General features: G+C 43.3%; 1 protein-coding gene across 1 annotated transcript in view; it reads left to right on the top strand.

The window, feature by feature from the left end:
* The window catches only part of PTPRG (protein tyrosine phosphatase receptor type G), a 313959-nt gene that overhangs the window by 271662 nt on the left and 21976 nt on the right, over nt 1-20321 (top strand). Inside the window, 8 exon segments of the mRNA XM_007454772.1 lie at nt 55-146; nt 7439-7535; nt 13512-13594; nt 13786-13920; nt 14969-15103; nt 17324-17496; nt 19019-19154; nt 19721-19867. Of these exon segments, the coding sequence (XP_007454834.1) occupies nt 55-146; nt 7439-7535; nt 13512-13594; nt 13786-13920; nt 14969-15103; nt 17324-17496; nt 19019-19154; nt 19721-19867 (998 nt within the window).

Genomic DNA, 20321 nt, shown 5'->3' with positions numbered 1-20321 from the left:
TATTTGTTTATGGAAGTATTCTTTGTGACTCTGAATATTGTTTTATTCCCACAGATGACATGGAAGCCATTCCTGTCAAACAGTTTGTTAAACACATCGGTGAGCTCTATTCTAATAACCAGCATGGGTTCTCTGAGGATTTTGAGGTATGTTTCAAAACCGGAAGTTTCCTTCCTGAAAGCTAACTCTCATTTTACAGGGATTTTTGTAAGCTTGAAGTGAATGTGTTTCAAGCATAACAGAAGCAGTCACTGAGGAAAGTGGGGACTTGATTCTCTTTTTTCTTTTCCTTACACTTAGAGTTTTAACAGGCCCTCTTTTCCCAGTAAAAATGAGGTGAAAGGGAGTTGCTTGTGCACTTCTGTGAAAGAACAGACTTAGTGGCAGGAAAGAGGCAACCTCAGATTCTCTCTTCATCTGCATTCTAACCGGGACAGCAGTCATCATGCAAAGGACAGGGCTTCTCATTCCGTGTCACTTCTGGGATGTACAAGGTATAGCAGAGACGGCAGATTTGAGGTCTGAGGGATCTGAAGCGGGCTCCACCAGGAGTGACCTTTATTATCCTTGAGCCAGTCATTTCATTTCTGATCCCCAGTTCCCTCATTTTTAAAAATGGCACCGATGTCACCTCCAACCCCAGCGATGCTGGGAAAAAAAACGAATGATTAACATCCTGGAAAGTGCTGGGTTAACTGTTAAGCCCATGCAAAGGTCGATGGTTGTCTTCGTGATTATTAATCCTTGGAGAGGAGACGTGGGTGAACGCAGCCTTCTGATTTTAAGAACCGGGATGGAGGAGACAAGGTAGAGAGCAGCGCGCACTACCCTGCCAGCTCTGGGTTCCGTGCCAGCTCCGCAATGACAGGGTGTCAATGAGGAGCTATTAAACAGACTGCCCTTTTCTTCACTGAGGCGCTTCACTAAGGCACATCTCTGGCAGCAAGAGTTGTGCCGAGGAGGCCAAGTTTTCATGGCAGCTCAGCTGTCTTCTAGCTTTGTGGGTAAGTCGATTCCTTTCTGTCTCGTTTCTGCTTTCAAATGGAAATGACGATGATGGCACTAACCTGCCCACCTCTTTTCACGACATTGGTTCTGGGGATCACGTGGAATAATGGAAGGTAAGCCCTTTGAGAGCGCCCAGGAGCCATACAGCTGGGAGGTGCAGTTATTTCGCACAGAGAGAGAAAAAGAGGACCAGAAGCCCCTGTCTCTGTGCAAATTTGGAGTCCCCAAAGGCCATCCTAAAGGCAGTTATATTGACAACTTGTTTTAAATTAAGTCCTTCTCCTAGCTTTTTTGTTTTCGTTTTATTTCTTGAGCAGAAGCAAAGCAACGGTGGTAGAGAGAAGGGCCCCTCTGATTTTTTCTGCAGTCATATGTTTCATGGAACAAACAAAAACACGTCAAGTGTTTAGCGCGGCTCTTAGATGCTGCCCCAGAAAAGGTGCCTGTCCAAGTACAAAGCACATGAGGACAGCACATGTGTGTGGTGTTCAAGTGATTTAGTTCAATTGACGGGTTGGCTGGATGACTGAGCAAGAATATTGAGGCATTTAACAATGTTGATGGTATTCGGGACAAACATTTATCCTCTAGAGACGAGAATTTGATCAGGATGTTCAAATGCAACTCCAGTCTCTCAATTATTTATGATTTGAGACCCCAGTGCTATTCATCACAGCTGGTTTTGACACCGTTTAATTATTCAAAATAATCAGCTACACCTCTGTAAACTTGATCTGACTCAAAATGGGCTTCGCTGCATCAAAATCACGCCTGTTAGCAAATCCTGGGCACCTGCACCCTATTTCTATCCTAAAAAGAAAACTGTGGCTAGAAGCTTTTGTCGCCTGTATCGAACTCTCTAGCTTAAGTATTACTCTGGTAGTTTCAGGATTGGAACAGGGAGGGCGGGGAGGAGGGAGGCTTTGTTCTACTCTTGTTATTTCACAGTCTGTCCTGGTTTGAAAGGTTTCAAATCGGGGCTATTCGGACTAGGAATACATCCTTTCTCCTTCAAAGGATAGTGAGACAGCCACGGAAAGGGGGAAGTGAGACATAGAAAAGCTCACTAACATACTGTCATCATCTGATTTAGGGGGAATCTGAAGTATTTTAAAACAGCAGTAGTGCTCCTTTTGGGTAGCTCTGCAAGAAAGGAATATGGTAACAGGCTCTGTAAGAAGCGATCAAGGCTGTTTTTATAAACAAGAGACTGTAATAGGCTGTAAAAAGGAGGTCAGGATGAGAGATTTTGGGTAATTTAACAACAATAAAACAAACCCCTCATATTAAGAGAGTGGTAACCTCAAGCTCAGATTTCTTTTACGTGGAGTAACGACGGCCGGCATCTACTTGGCACGGTTGCCTGGATTATTTCGCCCGTTCCTCAGAAATACCCCATGAGGTGCGTGCTATTTTATTGTCCCTGTTTCGCAGATGAGGAAAGCTACCCGTGAGAAAACTGAGGCATTGGGTGATTCGGTTAGGAAGTGGCAGCAATAGGGTTTAAGACCAAGGCTTTCTGACTCAAGCCCACATGTTTAACCTGGATGCCCTCCAGACTCTCATGGAGGTAATGTCCTATAATGAGCCGAAGTCAAAGGAGAGATAACCAGCATTACCAGTGATGGTCTAAAACTGGTCATGCAGCTGATGGGCCAGTGAGTTCCTTGGCAAAAAAAAAAAAAAAAAAGCGGGCAGGCAGTCAAAATAAGGAGCCTCCCGCCCCCCGCCCCGCACCCAAGAGTACTGGGAGCCCAGTACGTGATCTTTATGGGCTAGAGCCTTCCCAGAGGGCTGAGAATCTGACTTATAAAAATCTTATATAACCTCTGAATAGAGGCCTAAAATTAGTCAAAGAGCTAATCTTAAGATTATAGAGGAAACCACTGCACAGTGAACATTTGCCTACTGAGAGGAGTTAAAGCAACTCATTCTGCAGTTACTGAGTACCTGGTATTCTCTGAGTACCTACTATTCTCCGCCGGTACTGAGTACCTACATGGTATAAGGCACACAGATGAATTGGACAGAGAGCTTGCCCTCAGGGAGTTCAGCCTGCTGGGCGGGGGGAGGCTAGAGTATACACAGCTAAAGGAGAAAGAGGGCAAAGCAAAGTAAGTGCTAATACAGAAATGAAGTTCTGGAGCAGAGCAAAGGAGACAGGATCCTATGTGTTTTGATTGGGTATTTCTGCAGAAGTTCTCTTTGCCCCATCTCGATTTCAAATCTCGGAGGGAAATGGGAAAAAAAACAAATTTGGTGAATAGCTGTCATATGTTCAGAGCTTTGCTGCTTGGAGGAGAATGAGAAAGGATTCACTGGTAATTTTGAGTCTTTGTTTAGAGGTGATGCTGGAAGCAAGCTTTTGGTCCTTGTCAGATAGATTTTGGAGGCCGTTAAAAGCTGGGGACATTATACCTCTAGCAGATTTTGCAGTCACGGCAAATAACGTCAGTCCTTATGCCCAGATACTGTTCAGTGACTGTTCCCTTGGCTACCTTAGCTGACTACAACCTCACGCCTCCCCGGCCTCCCCAGTCACAATCCAGGAGGCTTCCAGAGGCGCGATGCTAGCATGTAATCTTTCAAGATCAGGGGAGCTCCAAGGCCCTGTGGGTCAACAGAGTTAATAGGCAGGGGTCAGGAGTATCACAGGTTTAAAGGCTGAGCGCAGAGATGAGGCCGGAGGTCCAATACCCCTTGACAAGATCCTTTGGGGGATCAGGTCTGTTACAATTAGCTCCAGCTGAGCTAAATTTGGGCCAGTTGCTCATCTTAAATCAAGAGAACAAAGCTTTGTCCACCTGAGCTCACGCGCCAAGGGACCAGTGGCCACAATCGCTTTATGTGAGATGCAGAGTTCTAGTGTTGCCGATGACACATACCAAGAGTTCCTGACAGAGGCGGAAAGCTGCAGAAAGAATGCTGCCTGCAGGACGGCAGAAAATGGCCCTGTCGAGTTTCCGGAGCCTCGGTGACGAGATGCCAGTGTGGGTCTTAGATGTCCCACAGGAAAACATTTTAAACCCTTATCATGAGAAACATCATAGTTGGTTAAGTTGAGGTTTTTACGAAGAGTGAGAAAAAACGTGCGTTAGCCAAATTTCACAGATCGTACAGGAAAAATAATTCTATTTTATAGACCAGCTGCAGGATGATAGACACTGTGATGCACTCTCCAAAGATGGGCTGGTTTTCTGGAGGGGAAGGCAGTCATTTTAGATAAAGACACACGCGGATTCGGATGGGGGAGAGGACAGGCATTCTTTGCGAGGGGAATGGCAGAAGCAGAGAGCAGGAGGTGGTCATACGGTCTGTTCAAGGGGCATGGAGTTAAAACTGTGTGGCATTGGGAAGGGAGTAGGTGGAAAATAGGATGGGACCTTGAAAGCCTGGCTGAGGAATCTGGCGTCTCTCTAGAGGCGTCTGAGTGAGAGAACAGCAAAGTCAAAGCAGCATTTGAAGAAAATCAGGGCGGCAGCAGTTCGTAGCCTGAGCAGAGGAAAGTAGAGGTAGGAAGATGAGCGTGGCCAGTACCTGGCGAGGGCCAGCTCTGAGCCCGACACTGAACAAAGCACTGAGCTGTGGTCATGACTTAGCCTTGTGTACAACAGTCCCCTGAACACAGCTGTGGGCTGCCTGAACTCAGACACTAAGAATGTTACACACACTCGGTCTAACACTTGGTCACCAGGTCCAAAATATTTCCTTCTCAGCTTGCTTCACTGTGAAGCTGAGAAATCGGAAAGATTTCTAGATCTGTTCTGGTTGGCTTATTTTTTTTCCATTTGAGCTACCGAATGGGAGGACAGTAGGTCACCATGTGCCCTTTGGACAGCCTTTCACACCCACAACTCCAGGCAGGAGGTGATGTAGTCTGTATCATCTCCCAAGAATTCTGTGTCTGTCAACTTTTAGTGTTTTTGTTTGTTCGTTTTTTTAAGTTATACTTTATTTTAAATCTCTTGTTCTCAGTTGGCTCTCTTCTGTGATCGTGTGCCCGTTCCTTCGCAGAGTATTCATTTTGAGAATACCAGCTCTGTGACAGAGACAGTAAAGTACAAACAAGCTTAAACCTTAAACTTTTTATCAGGGTGCTGAACAGGTAACTTTACTATACACACTCTATCGGCCAGTGTCACTTCAAAAGGTTTTAACACCTATTAAAATCACATTAACTTTGAAATGCCAGTTCTGATGGAGAAAAGCCACTCCAGGATCAGGTGATATTATCAGCATCTAAATGAGTCAGGGAGTACTGCAAGGAATTACAGATGACATTATTATCCACAAGACAAAATCAGAAGGCCATAGGCAAACCCCTTGGGTTCTCATAAAATCAGATTTAACATTATTTGTGACTCTCCTTTGTTTTCTGTCATTCATATAATTGGAAAAGTGAAATAGAGGCAACGGATCAGACCAAGAGTTTTAGATAACACAGAGTTTGATTGGCCATATTGAATGGCTGCTTTAAACAGTACAGACAGCTTGCTCCCACGCAGGCTTGGTCAATTGCATTAGACTATAATAGAGGCCCCACCTCAGTCCATAGTGTGTGGCCGGAGCCACACAATGGGAAAGAAAATAGCAATAAACAAAGCGAATCTCAAACTAAGGTACTAAAAGCTGAAAGCTCAGCACAAGATATCTGAGCAGCTCAGCCCTGAAGAGGTACATGCCAAAGGTATGACCTTCAAAACCCAGAAACCAAAGCATGTCAGCTTATTTCACGGATTTGTGTACAGACTGAATTAATGTCTTCCAGAATACAAATCCATTTTCGAAGGTTTCCTGGCCCTGAAACTATTCAGAAGAGCACGCGTCAGGCATTCAAGGCAGTTCTAAAAAGGCAAATATTCTGAGTAGGGCTAGCATTGCTTCTGTTCTTGGAGATGTTAAGATGTCAGACTCATTCCATTGTGCTCACATTTTATTATCTATTTTAGAGAAAAGAGCCAAAGGCAGCCTTAAGGCCCTTTAAACCAGCATTTGCCAAACTGTAGGTTATAAACCATTTTAGGTAGAATACCAAGTTATCAGAGTTTATCACATTTAGCGAAAGTAAGAAAAGATAAAGAATTGTCATGAAACGCACACTTTCCCCAGAGAGGTGTGTTGAATTAATGCCTGTGGGTCTTCTTTTTTTCTTTGCTTCCTTCCTTCCTTCCTTCCTTCCTTTCCTTCCTTCCTTCCCTCCCTCCCTCCCTTCCTTCCTTCCACTGGGAATGCCTACAATTATGAAAAATTGAATATATATCCTCCAGGAACCGGGTGTCCATGAATATGGTTTCTTTGACTAGTTAGTGGCCCATTGTTTTTAATACCTTAGTTAAAGTTCTTTGATCACAGTGAGTTCCTCCTAAGTACTCTGCAAATATGAAAGACAGCCAGTTCCTTGTTTCATTATGCGTGATGTAAATGCGGTGGAAATCATCCATAATTGCTATGCAGCTCCTTTGTGAAGAAAAGTCTGCACGCTCGTAAACTCTGTTACATCTGTTACGTGTAAAACATTTCTCCTGATCATCTTGTGTCACTTTGCCCCTGCTCTTTGCCGCAGCTGTGCGCTGCTAATGACTTCCCTTATTAGTTCGCGCCAGTGCAGTCTTGGGTTTGAAGCACACAGTGTAGAAAAATGTGGCTTTTTAGCAATCTGGTATTAGGCTAATGGATGATGTTTCTACCCGTGGCAAAGGTGACCGGAGAGGAGGGTTGCTTCCCCCACTGCTGTTTTTCTAAAGAAGGATAATGTAAATAAAGTCAGAGTTAACAGATAACGCATCAGAGCCATATATATCTGAGCCAGATATGACAACTGTTTAAGTTCTATTAGTGTCATTGCAGGGCTGAGTACAGTCAATGTGTAATCTGTTAGTTATAAAACGAGGCTGTAAGGACTGTAATATAAGCATATTGCAAATCATGGTGGAGATTATTCTCCAGCCTGCAATATTCCTGTTCATCCTTTAAGGCCCGGGTGAATCATCTCCTCCTGTCTTAAAGCCTTCCTGTGTGTTCCCGTCAGTTTCTTCGGGCGTCTTTTCGACTAATCACATTTGACTGTCGTCATCCTTTTACATGTTGTTTGTTCTCAGCCATCCGACTGTGACATATTCAAAAGGAGATAACTATTTTGTAATCCCCATGCCTAGGTCAAAATCTGGAATAAAGTAGATGATTGATGAATTAGTGAAGAATGAAATCCTTTTATTTTGTTCACATCCTTCATACGTTTGTTATTAATATGTCAGTAATCATTTCTGAAGTTGAGTTTGGGGAGGTGACGGTGGCCCGTGTCTGGGAAGTGTGTGAATACTCTGTGCTTTTGGATGTAAGTAATAGTTCCTTTCTTTCTACGACCTTGTTGTTAAACGTCTAAAGCGTGTCTAAAAATCTTGGAAATCTCGATGTTCGTTTTCTTCTCTAGGAGGTCCAGCGCTGTACAGCTGATATGAACATCACTGCAGAACATTCTAATCATCCAGATAACAAGCACAAAAACAGATACATCAACATTTTAGCATGTGAGTAATAAACTTTAAACTATCTTCAACTGCGGGGAAATGAAATCTTCCTGCTGGGTAGAAGCTGAAAGGCAAGCAATCAGAACCAGGATGCCAAGAGAAAATTACACTTGCAGGTTAACCTCTCATTAGCCCATCTTCAACAGTGTGGAAGAAGAAATGGGGACGCTCTGCCCGCTGAGGCTTCCACGAAGCTGTCAGATCTCTGCTTAATAATCAGGTGATCGAAGGAAATGTTCTGAGCTTTACCGTTTTTACATGAAGTGATTTCATATCCGATGCTGGGAACCAAAATGTAATGTCATGTCGCTATCTCGACATTGTTCTTAACCAATGAGAGCCACGTCTTTTAACACAAATGGAAGTACTGGGAACTGAATCAAGGAAGTTGAATTTCCAAGCAGCCGCTCTAAGATTAGGTAATTAGTTTATACCAGTCCTCGTGGCCCATGTGCTTAGTCCCGTCCAAAACGTTTCCAGGGTCAAGAATAGCCTGGAAGTTCAGGACGCAAACAAATATGTGTTCTTCTTACAGAGCCTCAAGGAATACCCTAAGAGGACCGGCTACTTCTGTGGCTAGAAGGCCACTTTTCGTAGACGCCGTGGCTTGGCTCACTGGCTGAAAATATACACTTCTGTATTGAGGGCAGGGGCACAGATGTTTGTACTTGCAATTTTATGTAACAGCGCATTTAAATCGGACCACTTAAATCTGCACGCTACTATAGATAGTTTTTTTAAACAATACTTTAGTGAGATGTAATTCACGTACCATATACAATTCACCCATTTTAACGTTAATTTGAGTTTAAATTTTAAGTGAATTTCAGTGGTTTTTATCATCGACACAGAGTCGTACAACCATCACCACCATCTAATTTTAGAACATTTTCAGGACCCCAACAAGAAACTTCCTTACCCATGAGCAGTCACTCCCAATTCCTCCCTCTCCCAAAGTCCCTAGAAACCACGTACCTACTTTCTTTCTCTGTGTGTTTGCCTGTTCTGGATATTTCATATAAATGGAATCATACGCTATATGGCCTTTTGTGTCACTTCTACTTGGCATGGTGTGGCTTATATCACTACTTCATTCCTTTTTATGGCCGAATAATACTCTGTGCTATGGATATACCACATATTAATTTCTCACTTGATGGACATTTGAGCTGTTTCTACTTTTTGACTATTATGAAGAAGGCTGCTATGAACATTTGTGTACAAGGTTTTGTACGGACATATATTGTCAACTCTCTTGGGCATATACTTACTTAGGAATTGAATAGCTAGGTCATATGGTAACTTTATGTGTAACATTTTGAAGAACTTCCCAACTGTTTACCGAAGTGGCTGTACCATTTTACATTCCCAGCAGCAATATACGCAGGTTCCAACGTTTCCACATCCTTGCCAACACTTGTTACTATGTTTTTTTGATCATAGCCATCCTAATCAGTGTGAAGTCGTATCTCATGGTAGTTTTGATTTGCATTTCCCTAATGGTTAGTGATGTTGAACATCTATTCATGTATTTATTGGCCACCTGTATATCTTCTTTGGAGAAATGTCTGTTCAGATCCTTGGCCCATTTTCTAATTGGATTACTTGTCTTTCTATTGTTGAGTTCTTTATAGATTCTAGATACAAATCCCTTATCAGATACATAGTTTGCAAGTATTTTCTTCTATTCTGTGCGTTGTCTTTTCACTTTCTTGATGATGTCCTCTGAAGTACAGATTTTTAAAATTTTGGTGAAATTCAGTGTATTTTTCTTTGGTTGCCTGTGGTCTTGTTCTCACATCCAACGAACCAGTGCCTAATCCAAGATCATGAATATTTACACCTGTCACAGTTTTCTGGTCTTAGCTCTTACATTTACGTCTTTGATCCATTTGACTTAATTTGTGTATATGGTGTGAGGTAGGGGTCCAGGTTCATTCTTCTGCATGTTGATATCCAGTTGTCCCAGCAGCATTTGTTGAAAAGACTCTTCTTTCCCCCATTGAGTTGTCTTAGCACCCCACCAAAAATCAACTGACCGTAAGGGTGAGGGCTGATTTCCAGACTTTCCTTTCTTTTTCATTAATCTGTATGTCTATCCTTATGTCACTGCCACACTTGTCTTGAGTACTGACTTTGTAATAAGTTTTGAAATTGGAAACTGTGAGTCCTCCAACCTTGCTCTTCTTTTTCAAGGTTGTTTAGCCTATTCTGGATCCCTTGTGCCTTCATATAAATTTCAGGATCACCCTGTCTATTACTGCAAAAAATGTAGCTGGGATTTTAATACGGATTATTTTGAATCTATAGATGAATATGGGGAGCATTGCCATCTTAACAAAATTAGGTCTGCCAATTTATGAAGATGAGATGTCTTTCCATTTATATAGATCATCTTTTATTCCTTTCAGCAATCTGTATTTTACAAGTGTTGTGCTTTTGTTAAATTTATTTCTAAGTATTTTATTCTTTTGGATGGAATTGTTTACTTGATATTTTCAGATTGTTCATTGCTAGCGTATGGAAATATAATTGATTTCTGTATGTTATGTTGATCTTGCATCTAACCACCTCGACTGAACTCATTAGTTCTAACAGTTGTGTGACCCTTGTTATTTTCCATTTTTGTTAATAGCCACTCTAACAGGTGTGAGGTGATATCTCATCGGGGCTTTGATATGCATCTCCCTGAAGATTAGTGATGTTGAGCACCTTTTCATGTACCCATTGGCCATCTATATGTTTTCTTTGGAAAAATGGATATTTAGGTCCTCTGCTGATATTTTAACTGATTGCTCGTTTTGCTAGCTATTGATTTGTGTGAGTTATTTATATATTTTGGATGTCAACCCCTCATCAGATACATGATTTGCAAATATTTTCTCCCCCTCGGTAAGCTGCCTTTTCATTTTGTTGATGGTTTCCTTTGCTGTGCAGAAACTTTTTAGTTTGATGTAGTTCCACTTGTTTATTTTTGCTTTTGTGGCTTTTGGTTTTGGTGTCAGATTGAAAAAACTCACTGCCCAGACTTATGTCAAGGAGCTTTTTTTTCTCTGTTGTTTTTTCCTAGGAGTTCTATGATTTCAGGTCTTAAATTCAAGGCTTTAATCCATTTTGAGTTAATTTTTATGTATGATGGACCGTAGTGGTCCAGTTTCATTCTTTTGCATGTGGCTGTCCACTTTTCCCAACACTGTTCATTGAAGAGAGTGTCCTTTCCCCATTGTGTATTCCTGGCCCTTTTGTCATAAACCAGTGGACCGTATATGTGTGGGTTTATTTATGGGCTCTCTACTCTGTTCCATTGATCCGTGTGTCTGTTTTTATTGCCAGTACCATACTGTTTTAATTATTATAGCTCTGTAATATAATTTGAAGTCAGGGGGTGTGATGCCTCCAGCTTTGTCCTTCTTTCGCAAGACGGCTGTGGCTACTTGAGGTCTTTTATGGTTCCACACACATTTTAGGATTGTTTGTTCTATTTATGAGAAAAAATGCCATTGGAATTTTGATAGGTATGGCATTGAACCTGTAGATTGCTTTGGGTAGTAGTATGGACATGTTAACAATATTAATTCTTCCAATCCATGAGCATGGACTATCTTTCCATTTATTTGTGTCTTCTTCAGTTTCTTTTATTAATGTCTTAGAGTTTTCAATACACAGGTCTTTCACCTCCTTGGTTAAGTTTATTCCTAGGAGTTTTGTTCTTTTTGATGCAATTGTAAATGGGATTGTTTTCTCAATTTCTCTCTCTGATAGTTCATTATTACTGTATAGAAATTCAGTCGATCTTTGTGTATTGATTTTGTATCCTGCAGCTTTACTGAATTCATGTATTAGTTCTAACAGTTTTTTGATGGAGACTTTAGGATTTTCTATATATAATGTCAGGTCATCTGCAAATAGTGCCAGTTTTACTTCTTCCTGTCTAATTTGGATGCTTTTTATTTCTCTTTCTTGCCTAACTGCACTGGCTAGGACTTCTAATGCCATGATGAATAAAAATGGCAAGAGTGGACGTCCTTATCTTGTTCCCATTCTTAGAGGAAAAGCTTTCAGCTTTTCACCATTGAGTATGATGTTAGCTGTGGAGTTGTCATATATGACCTTAGGGTCTCTATGTACAGGATCATGTCGTCTTCGAATGTAGTTTTACATCTTCTAGAAAACGTTTTAAAAGAACGAAAAGTCATTTTTGAATGAGAGTATTTGTTTCAGTTACCTGAGAGAATGAGGAGAAGGAAGAGAAGAGAACAAGAAAGAAGAGTAAAAGTCTTCTTTCCTTGCCAGTCTTTGGATAGATTGACTCTGGCAGTATTTGTTGGCCAAGCCAGTCAAGGCTCACCTCCCTGAGATTGTGAGGACTTGTCCCTTTATAGACCTCATTTCTAAGCATGTAAGTCAGGCAGAGATATACACGTGTATATGCCTTGCATATGTCCACACACATCACTCTCCACCGTAGCATTCCAGTGAGCTCACTGCCTTAGCTAAAAGTATGTGGCAGAGAAGAGGGAGGAAATCAAGGCAACTTCTGTGTGATGTGCCCAAGGGTCATCGTGTTTTGTCACAAAACCACCAGGTCTTCTTAGAGATGTTTCTACTTTCACAAGTTCATTTGAGGTTTTACTTTCACAAATTCAGATTAGATGTGGTTTTATTTTCGTTAAGTTCAGAGAGCTGGGTTTTGGTGCTCTCTTGGTCACTTGGTCAGACTCTGGGCACATCACCCGGCACCTTGGTCTACCCCTATATTAACGCCTTTATATAGCAAAGAGTAGCGTGGAAATGTTATGGAACAAGTAAAGTTAGTCCATGAATGTGCCTGGAACACGATACAGGAAGAGCCTTCTCTCATGGAGCCATCACAGCTTTCAAGGCACACGTGGATGCCACCTCCAGTATTGATCTTTTTAGCTAGTCTGTCACCTTTTTGATGAAATATGCATTGTGCAACTTGAGGAACACGTGTTCCTCTTTGTCAGTCTGAGAAGTAACAGTATAATGCTCCTAAGGCATAGCATCCAGATGCCCTAGGAGAGTATTTTCAGTTGGGGCCCATTTATATCAGGCAGCCCCTGTTCAGACTCACTGCAGTCTGAGAGTTTGTCAGCACAACAAAAGCAATTCACAGTTCCAAGAACGTGGAGGGCTTTCCAAAAGTGCTTGATATAGTCTGGGGTCAGTAATGTCTGGGCTAATCCACTCACTGGACTTCTTTCTGAGCTAGCCTTTTACGATCATGATTATAAATAGAAATGGAAATCCGGGCTTTTGCCCATTCTCTTTCTAGCTAGGGAAAAATAAAAGTATGACCTCAGCTTTCTTTTGTTTGTTATCCTATAAATACAAGCTCGTTCTGTTGGGCAGCCAGAGGCACATATCACCACCCACCTTTTGTTCGTAGGGGAAGGTTAAGTGGATCTTAAATCTGATCATGGACTTCAGATTCCTGTGAAGAGATTACTCTTAGAAGCAAGCTCTGGCTCCCTCAATTATGCAGGGTCTGCTGGGGTGATGGGGAGTCCAGCTGAATTTAGCAATGGCACCTCCGGAAAATAGATGTTCTGGACTTGATCTAATAAAATCACCTTTTTAAATCTGTATCAGTGGGGAGGGGGTGGGGCATGAGTAATCAAAGACCTTGGAAACTGGTTTTAAAGTATAGGATGAGGCAATCCGGGAGGGTTGCAACCTGAATTGTTTTACATGAACTAATAAGGACCACAATTTGCATTGCTTGCATATTAGCGCTCACAGGTCAGAGCATGAGGTAGGAGTGTCCCTGTGGTTTGGAGACGGGTTTGAATGCTGTAGCTCTGAATTTTTAGTTGTTCTTCTGCCAGAAGGTTTCTCGGGCCACTCTGGGAGAGGCCGTGTTGCCTCTTTGCCTTGTTCTGTGCTTTAGAATGCTGCTAGTTTTCGAATTAATACATTTTGTTTTTGCTTTTTTTTTTTTCTTATCCTCTGTAGATGATCACAGTAGGGTGAAGTTAAGACCTTTACCAGGAAAGGACTCTAAGCACAGCGACTACATTAATGCAAACTATGTCGACGTAAGTCAGAAATGTTTTTTTATAAACCTGTTTCTGATAAATGAAGAGTGCTGCAGAGACTGTTGAATGTGTTTTCGTACCGCACAGAGCTCACGTGAGAAGCACAGCCTACTCAATACGGAAGGCACTTGAATTATTAACTGGTCTGTGATACTGCTTTCATCTTACTTTGTGCTGTGTCATCTTTGAAGGGTTACAACAAAGCGAAAGCCTACATCGCCACCCAGGGACCGTTAAAGTCTACGTTTGAAGATTTCTGGAGGATGATTTGGGAACAAAACACTGGAATCATTGTCATGATTACGAACCTTGTGGAAAAAGGAAGAGTAAGAGCTTGTTGGCTTAATCGTGTACCTTCATTCAAAAAGATATTTGTGGAGTACCGCTGTAGGGTAGAAACTTGGCAAGGCCCAAAAGAGTTAGAGAAGTGAGAAGTGGCCTCCCTGCCAGGAGAGTGAGCTAGGCACTTAGCAGAGTGGATTAAACATGACGATTGAGGTGAATAGGGTATTAATTGGCGGGGGGCGCGGGGTGGGGGGGGTTGCTGCAAAACACAGGAATGCATCCTCTAGTACAGAGATTTTTTTTAAGAGTTAATATCTGAGGTGAGATTTGAACAGTGAAAGAGGAGGAGGAAGAGTTACACAGGCTTGAAAAGAGAAGGAAGGACGTTCCAAGTATCTGGGAGAGAGAGAACAAAAGCAGGGACATTGGAAGAAACCGTTTAGTCAAGGAACTACTAATAGTTCACAGTGGGGGGAGTAAAGACTGCTTAAACACCTTGACCATCACCAAGAGAACCTTTTTTTAAGATGATGATTCATATGTTAACTTTATTGGGTTATGAGCGTACATTAGACGTGAATTTAAGCTGGAATGAGGATCCAGGCTCTGGTTGGTTACTCAGAGTCACTGCTGCTTCACTTTGACGGTGGAATCCCTGTTTTGCCTTTGGTGACCCAGTTTTTAACACGAAGGCTCTCACAGTTACAGGAGACTTTGTGTTAACTGTGAATGCAGGCCAGCCTCCCAAAATGATACTTAAACTCCCTTGATAACATACCCTACCCACATTTCCTAGAGGTCAAATATACAGGATTTCTCTTAGACCTTCTTTTAAAGTACATCACGGGTTGAAGGATGATCGCGAACACTAGGCCCATTTCTCAAGTGATCTTGCCCAAACGTGTCCCAAGATTAACCTCTTCAGAGGTCACATCTGCCTGCAAGGACTGCAGCCCGTGCATTCCTTTTTTAGTCAACCACGTGGTGATATGGCCTGTGTCTCCACACCATCATTTGAAACCACATTATCAACATTGGAATTGTGACATCAATTGCAGTTATAATTTACAGCTTTTTTCTTTTCTGCAGCGAAAATGTGATCAGTATTGGCCCACAGAGAACAGTGAGGAGTATGGAAACATTATTGTCACACTGAAGAGCACAAAAGTACACGCCTGCTATACTGTTCGTCGTTTCTCGGTCCGAAATACAAAAGTGAAAAAGGTATTGAAGGAGTTGGGTGGGCTGCCAGGGCATCTCTTTTTAAACTAGCATGAAAATTACTGTGCGACGAAGGCCAACTCTCATAACCAACTTGGTTTTTAAAAAAGTATTTTTGAAACATTTTTTTCACAACTCTTTTGATTGACATCAGTGTATGGTGTGAAAGATACTGGCAAAGCACATAATAGAATTTAACTGGCCTGATTGAGTTCTTTCATCTCTTCATGAAAGAGGCTTCATCTGGGGGGGAAAAAAAAAGGTCCTCTGAGGTTTTGGTAACCAGCAAATATGGCAGCATCTGTTTGTTCGGTGATGTAGCTTTTTAATTCCAATTTTCTGACAGCTTTAAGGCCTTACTTCCCAAAGTGTGTCCCAAGGGATACTAGCCCTGCAAGATGCTTGCAGAAATCAAATTCTGTGCTTCAATAAGTATGGGAAATGAATGCCACGTAGTACGTATTCCCCCTTAGAAATGTACAAGGAACACAAGTACCGAGTGCGCTAGAGTTAAGAAACCGATATAGCTTCGTCGTGTTTCCTAATGTGACTTAACCATAAAACCCCTCTCTGTGGTAGAGCTGTTACCATCCTGAGAATTACACCTTGTGGAAGTGGTGCTTTCAAGTTATCTCAGTTTCTCTTGTTGACAATCCACTGTCCCATGGAGACTCACAGATCACTGTAGCAGAGTACTATGAACTCAAGACAGGTGCTCGTTAGGAAAACGCAAAGTAGTACTCCCCAGAGGTTTAGGTATGGGAGTTGTTTTTTAGCAGTGGTTTTCCTAATTTATTTTTTTAGTCTTGGACATCTTTGAGAATGTGATAAAACTGTCTCCCTCTTGCCCCAGGAGAATTCACATTTACCGAGATTTTTGTACGCACTGTCCGTGGCTCTGAAGCCCATTTGTGATGCAAGGTTAACAGTCCTTGCTGTGTATAGTTTTTTCCCGAGAATAGCAGAAGTATATAAAAATCAGCTGCACTGTTTTTATCTGTGTTCTCTGTAACAGAGCTGTTAACTGGCCCAAGCTAACCAATGACCAGTTTATACTCATTAAGTACAGTGTCCATTACTCACGGAAGCACCTCAGGTTATTTAAACACGGCCCGCTTACTCTTATTTTAGAAACAGCTTAAGCCAGAGGAGGAAGTCCAATAGGAACGTTAGGTGTTTTGCACGCTGACCGTCGTAACTGCAAATGCGGAAGAAATAGGAAAATGAGGGGTAACAGAAGGATTAAGAAATCAAAGACATCCAAAGGCCTTGTAGCACAGGGCCAGACACCACCCTACAAGGTTCAGTGTCAATGGATTAATGACCCTGAATCATCAAAAAAAATTTTTTATTTTAGAGGTATTGGTAATTAAAAAAAAAAAAAAAAAAATATCACAGCAAGTGATCTATTTGGGGAAATTTTTCATCCAGAGTGGTTCAAGTGTAAAAAGTGCAGCCACTTAAATGAATTCTTCGGAGTAGTTTTCCTTTATCAAAGTGACAGATAAATTGATTGTTGCCTTTGACTCTAGAGATTTTGAACCACTCGTCACTTAGGATCCTCCCCACACCTCCTGGAGAGTGTACAGCACGAGCACTCTGGCTCCTAAAGGTCCAACCCGGACAGTGGAGAAAGAACGTGAGTCCCGGCCCACAGTCAGATGAGTTGGGGCATCTCAAATGCTGCCAGGAAATGGAGGCCTTGTAGGCAAATTACAAAGTGCTTGGATCGGTCCAGATCCAGAAAACAGATATTAAACATTCATTCTTGGTACAGTCTTATCCCATTTTCTCTTCCAAGAGATGTCTGATCCTTCTGTGCACCCAGGTCATGTCTCCATTTGGGGCATGACAGGGCCACAGAGAGGAAATAACCAACCGCAGGAACAGCAGTTAAGGTGAATGGGAACAGAGGTCAGGTTTGCTGACATCCTTACGTGATTTTTTTTTTTTTTTTTTTTTTTTGCGGTACGCGGGCCTCTCGCTGTTGTGGCCTCTCCCGTTGCGGAGCACAGGCTCCGGACGCGCAGGCTCAGCGGCCATGGCTCACGGGCCCAGCCGATCCGCGGCGTGTGGGATCTTCCCGGACCGGGGCACGAACCCGCGTCCCCTGCATCGGCAGGCGGACTCTCAACCACTGCGCCACCAGGGAAGCCCCCTTATGTGATTTTTACCAGAATGCCCACTCCCAGCTTAAAGCCATCTTTTCTCACCCTCTCTCAGGGTCAGAAGGGAAATCCCAAGGGGCGTCAGAATGAACGGGTAGTGATCCAGTACCACTACACGCAGTGGCCCGACATGGGAGTTCCCGAGTACGCCCTCCCGGTCCTGACCTTCGTGAGGAGGTCCTCAGCAGCCCGGACTCCAGAAATGGGCCCTGTGTTGGTGCACTGCAGGTGAGGCCGACGGCGTCCCCTTTCTTCTGCCTGGGATTCAGCATTTGAATTGGGCAGAGCAGCGGGTGTGGGCTGTGAACTTGGACCACCGTGGCCCTGCTGCTTGCGGCTTTGTTTGATTTAGAAACGGAGTCTTAACGCTGAAAACTGGGACCAATGAGACCCGTTAGGGTTATGGAAGGTCACTGTAGTCCCCTCACATTAAGAAACCATCTGCTGCTTCTGAGGTTAAAACAAAATCTGCTCTTAGAGGATGAGTCTCCAGTTTTTATAACGCCTTCTTATTACTGATAAAAAATCCCCAGTGTTTATCGGGAAATGGTTGGCAGCTCCTACTATATAGAAACCTTACACACAAGTTTAGAACTTTCCGCACTAGAGATTTTGAGTTTTTGAACATGGCTCTTCTGTAGGGTTCCTCCAAATGATAATATTTAGTTTATGTGTGAAAGGCTTTCAGTTTATACGTGCTATATAAAATACCTTTTTTAAAGCACAGATTTTCCCATCTTAACTAACTACCTTAAACAACCTTAGCTGATTGTTTCAAAAATGCTTTTACTGTGTTTCATTTGGATTGCTGGGCTTTTTTCACTTTGGTATTCAAAGAGATGTTGCTTATTCTGTGATGTATGTCACACAGCTGCCCGGCCTTTTCTCAGCATTTCTTTGGGGCTGCTCTCATAACATGCCTCCACAGAGCAGGTCCTTTGCAGACGTCGGAAAAGTCCCATAAGGACTCTACGTTTTTGCTCACCCATTTAGCGTCACTAAAACAGAGGTGAAGGTCTGTCAATCTAAAGCACTCGGGTATCATCAACAAAACTGTGTGAGATGGGGAACCTGAGGCGGCAGGTTTCTGCCGAAAGAAGCCTGTGGTTCAGTACGGCAGAACTCGGGTGTCCCTGGGCTGGGTCGTGTTGTTTTGCTTAAATAACAAACAGACAATCAGGAAACGGGAATAAAAGGGGCCACAGCTTTTCCAGAGGGGCTCTTCTTCTCCTACCCCTGGATTAATAAAGGCAAGTAGCCCTTATAAATAGGAACTTGCCAGTACTGAGCACCCTGGGCGCGAGTTGTGCACAAAGGGGGTTTAGTGAAAGGACGGTGCATTCTCCCGGAATCCCTGGGGGGAGCGGGAGAACCAGGCGATGCCTCGGCAGGGGTGGTTCTGGTGCGGAGATGGCTACTGCCAGGAGAGACACCTTGCGGCCCCTGGCATCACAGAGTTAAACCCTTTGCTTGAGCTGCAAGCAAGGCTGAGAAAGCAAATCTGTAACTATATTTTTATTTATTTATATGTTTATGTATGGTAGGAGGGCAGTCTTCCCCTCCCCCTCAAGACGCACGAGGGAGCGTGCTCTCCGTATGTCAGCACAGCCCTCTTGTTGAGAGAACCTAGTGTAGTTGACGTAGGTTATTTCTCAGCGCGTTGGAGACTCAGACGATACTTTTTGTAATCCATGGCTCATGATGTGGTAGAGCAGCAGGTGTACTAGTTGAGTGTCTGCCTTTCTCTCAGTGCTGGCGTGGGCAGGACGGGCACCTACATTGTGATCGACAGCATGCTGCAACAGATAAAAGACAAAAGCACAGTCAACGTCCTGGGATTCCTGAAGCATATCAGGACACAGCGCAACTACCTCGTCCAGACTGAGGTGAGGAGGGGTGCTGGTGTTCTCGTGTGATTCCAGCACACGCTTGAACTGAAAGTTGAATGACTGAGAGTGAGGCACATGCATTCTCTTGGGCCTGGAAGGAATTTACAGGTTTGTGTTGGAAGATGTCCTAACCGGGATCCCGTTCTTCGGCTCACAGGCATCCATTTCTGTGTGGCTCTTAAATGAAGCAGATACAGTTTCCTCTAGTGCTGTGTATTCCATGCTGGGGGCGCTTAAACCTTGTTTTTTAGCCTGAGAGAGATATAGGAGGCAATGGTTCTGAAGCCCTTCACTGAACACACGTTTTCCCACTGCTTTCTCTGGGGCGTGGTATGGAATACAGAACTAAAGGCAGCACAGGCCCTACCCTAAAATAACTTCTGAGAGATAGACAGATAAGGAAGGAAGGAAGGACTGACTGGAGCCGACCCCCCTGGCTGTAAATGCATGAGGGAGGTCCCTGCTAGGGAAGAGTTCATCCAAGGTCGATTTCACGCAGGGGACAGAGGTGGCTGCCCTGTCGCAGCTCTCCTCAGTGACTAACCATGTCGTGTGCCTTTTAGGAGCAGTACATTTTCATCCACGATGCCTTGTTGGAAGCCATTCTTGGAAAGGAGACCGAAGTATCTTCCAGTCAGCTGCATAGTTACGTTAACAGTATCCTCATACCAGGAGCGGGAGGAAAGACACGACTGGAGAAACAGTTCAAGGTAGTGCTTTCAATACGTTTCTTCGGCAAAGCAGCAAGGAGGTAAAGAAATGCCTCGAGCCTGGAGGGTCATGTCTTTTTTGCATGAACGTCTACACTGAAATGGATTACTATTTGTACTCCTCAGATGTAATCCATGGGAAGATCAAGTTAAGTTTCAACTTAACGTATGAATGAATTGTGGGTATTCCAAGTAGACAGTGCCGTGCTGTATTTTCTTCCGTGCAGTGTACGACTTTAACATTTGCCCCTGGCCCCAGTGACATAGTACTCTGTCAGTCGTTCCAGTCCAAAAAATGTCCTGTTTTTTTTGTTTGTTTGTTTGTTTTTTGCGGTACTCGGGCCTCTCACTGTTGTGGCCTCTCCCGTCGGAGCACAGGCTCCGGACGCGCAGGCTCAGCGGCCATGGCTTCACGGGCCCAGCCGCTCCGCGGCATGAGGGATCTTCCCGGACC

This window comes from Lipotes vexillifer, unplaced genomic scaffold (genome assembly GCF_000442215.2).
Source record: "Lipotes vexillifer unplaced genomic scaffold, Lipotes_vexillifer_v1.1 scaffold8, whole genome shotgun sequence".
Classification (NCBI taxonomy): Eukaryota; Metazoa; Chordata; class Mammalia; order Artiodactyla; family Lipotidae; genus Lipotes; species Lipotes vexillifer.
Note: the sequence above shows the minus strand (reverse complement) of the source record. Positions and strands in the feature narration are given on the sequence as shown.